Source organism: Ipomoea triloba, chromosome 14, assembly GCF_003576645.1.
Source record: "Ipomoea triloba cultivar NCNSP0323 chromosome 14, ASM357664v1".
NCBI classification, from domain to species: Eukaryota; Viridiplantae; Streptophyta; class Magnoliopsida; order Solanales; family Convolvulaceae; genus Ipomoea; species Ipomoea triloba.
In genome coordinates this window covers 7,061,015-7,063,593 of record NC_044929.1, presented here as the reverse complement: position 1 = coordinate 7,063,593, position 2,579 = coordinate 7,061,015, and the positions used below count along the sequence as shown (strand labels likewise).

Genomic DNA, 2,579 nt, shown 5'->3' with positions numbered 1-2,579 from the left:
AAAAAACTAGTCAAAAAATATAAATTCTGAAAAAAAAATTGAAACATTGAAATTGCAAAATTGAAAAGTATACATTATGGAAATAAAGAGAATTAAAATTCTGGTTATTTTAATATAATAATTTGGTTTTATTTTTTAATTTTTAAATATGTAAACGCTTACATGGACAATATAAGGTTAAAACAAATGCCACATCAGACGCCATGTGAGCAGGAAGATAGGGAAACCTGCTAAAAGTTCTACGCGAAATTTTTTTGTTGGTTTGTGGCTCGATATATACGATATGAAAGTTCAGGGTGCGGCATGAATAAGCGAATATAGTTCATGGTGCTAAATGACACTTTAGCCTACATTATATAAAATAATGTACTTTTATTACTCCAATAATACATTTTACCTGAATATAAGGTAAATTTTTAATATACTAAAAGTATATTATTTGTGTACTGAATGTACATTATTTGATAGTATACAAAATAATTTATTTTCAATACTCAGATAATGTACTTTCAAATAATGTACACAAATAATACATTTTTATTTATGGTCCACATAGCGTCTAACAATAATGCTCATGATTGCTCATGATAGGGCATGATTAAAACGATGGAAGTAAGAAAACTAGTTTACCTCGTTACAATCATTATACAATGGATCATGGTTCATCTTGTAAGGTGAACTATTAACATAAGGTACATTTTTTTAATAAACTAAATATTTATCTTTTTAAGTTATATTATTCAAATAAGGAAGATAAATTATTTAATATACTACCAAGTAATGAACATTTAATATATAAATAATGTATCATCAATATATTAAAAATAACATTTATTTGTGATTCACAATATAATTTTCTACTACTCCTATGGCTTTAATTTATCAATCCTATCGTGTATTGAATTCAAAATTATATTATTACGGAGTAGTAACTGCGTACTCTGCACCACGGTGCACATAGCAATGTACGCCACGTACGTAAACGACGTCGTTTTGATGTTAGTGGACGCGGACGCGAATGACTCCAGGGAATTCATTATCTATAATACACATAATCATTATCTAGAATACACAGAACGTTTGCCTATAATACACAGAATGTTTGCCCAGAATACACAGAATATTGACACAAAATACACAGATGTTAGTGGACGCGGACGCGAATGACTCCAGTGAATTCATTATCTATGATACACATAATCATTATCTAGAATACACAGAACGTTTGCCTATAATACACAGAATGTTTACCCAGAATACACAAAATATTGACACAAAATACACAGAACTCATCCTCTTAACATTCGAATGTACAAACACATCACAACATGTGTTAGTAACATGAATACACAGAATATTGACACAAAATACACAGAACTCATCCTCCTAAACATTCGAATGCACAAACACATCACAACATGTGTTACTAACATGAATACACAGAACGGTTGCCTAGAATACACAGAATGATTGCCTAGAATACACAGAATATTAACACAAATACAAAGATCGGCCGAAACGAGAAACATTATTTCCAGAAAAACGGACGGTTAGTTTACAATACTCAAAATGACTTCGTATACGTACGTGGTGCATATTGCAATGTACACCGTGGTGCATGGTATAATTTGCCACAATAAATAAATAAGGTTAAAAACAATTCAAGGATTCTGTACGTGTCCCATGACAAAACTTCGAATTGGTTCCAATTTTTTCAGTTATAGACAAAGTGCATATATGGATAGTTTGTACTTTATGTTGTATTTCGATCAATTCATTTGGTTGTTGAAGTTGATGTGTGGTGAGGAATAAACTAATTTAATTCACTCAAAGCATGAGTGAATTAAAATTTAAGTAAGAACCATTCTTCATATGGTTACCTATACTTTCTCATATCCATTACATTCTCCTACCAACATATGTGAATCTTTTATTATTTAAACTCCACAATACCATGCATGAAAAATCACCCCATTTCTCCACATATTTCCTATCTCTGTCACACTTAACATCTTGCCCCCTAATCCCCATCAATCTACCTAATAACATGGCATCTGCCACCCTTCCATCTATGCTCCTCATCTTCTTCGTGGCATTCACCGTTGCCACCGCTCACCATTCACCTTCCCCTTCCGACAAAACCCGACTTGTTAAGGCATGCTCTGAAGCCCTTGGCCCAAGTCCAGGCGGTCGCCCTTTGATCACATTTTGCGCTCGCGACTTCCTTGCTGGCAAAGCTAGCCTCCTCGCCCACTCTAGGAAGCGGGAAGCCGCGGCCATCGTTGTAAATGAAGCTCGCAAGAAAGCCAAAGTCATTATTGATTTCAAGAGCAAAATAGATTCTGATAAATCTTTGAGCAAGGGAGAGCTCAAAGATTTGAAGAGCTGCTGGGAATCAATGAGCGTTGTCATTAAAACAATTGGGGAAGTTTATGTCAATGTTGCTGTCAAGAAGCTCTCTGCTGATGTGTTGGGAGAAAATATAGACAACAATATTACTAGGGCAATGGGACAATGCAAGTTCTCCGCTGCCGAGAGACAGGGTGGTCTTTGGGCCGAGTTCCATGCAAAGGCGGATG

The 2,579-nt window shown here is 34.5% G+C and overlaps 1 protein-coding gene across 1 annotated transcript in view; it reads left to right on the top strand.

The window, feature by feature from the left end:
- The first annotated feature begins 1,979 nt into the window (after positions 1-1,979).
- Positions 1,980-2,579, top strand: part of LOC116005173 — a 10,516-nt gene continuing 9,916 nt past the window's right edge. Inside the window, exon 1 of the mRNA XM_031245427.1 lies at positions 1,980-2,572. Within this exon, the coding sequence (XP_031101287.1) occupies positions 2,048-2,572 (525 nt within the window). The 5' untranslated portion in view covers positions 1,980-2,047. The remainder of the gene's footprint in view (positions 2,573-2,579) is intronic.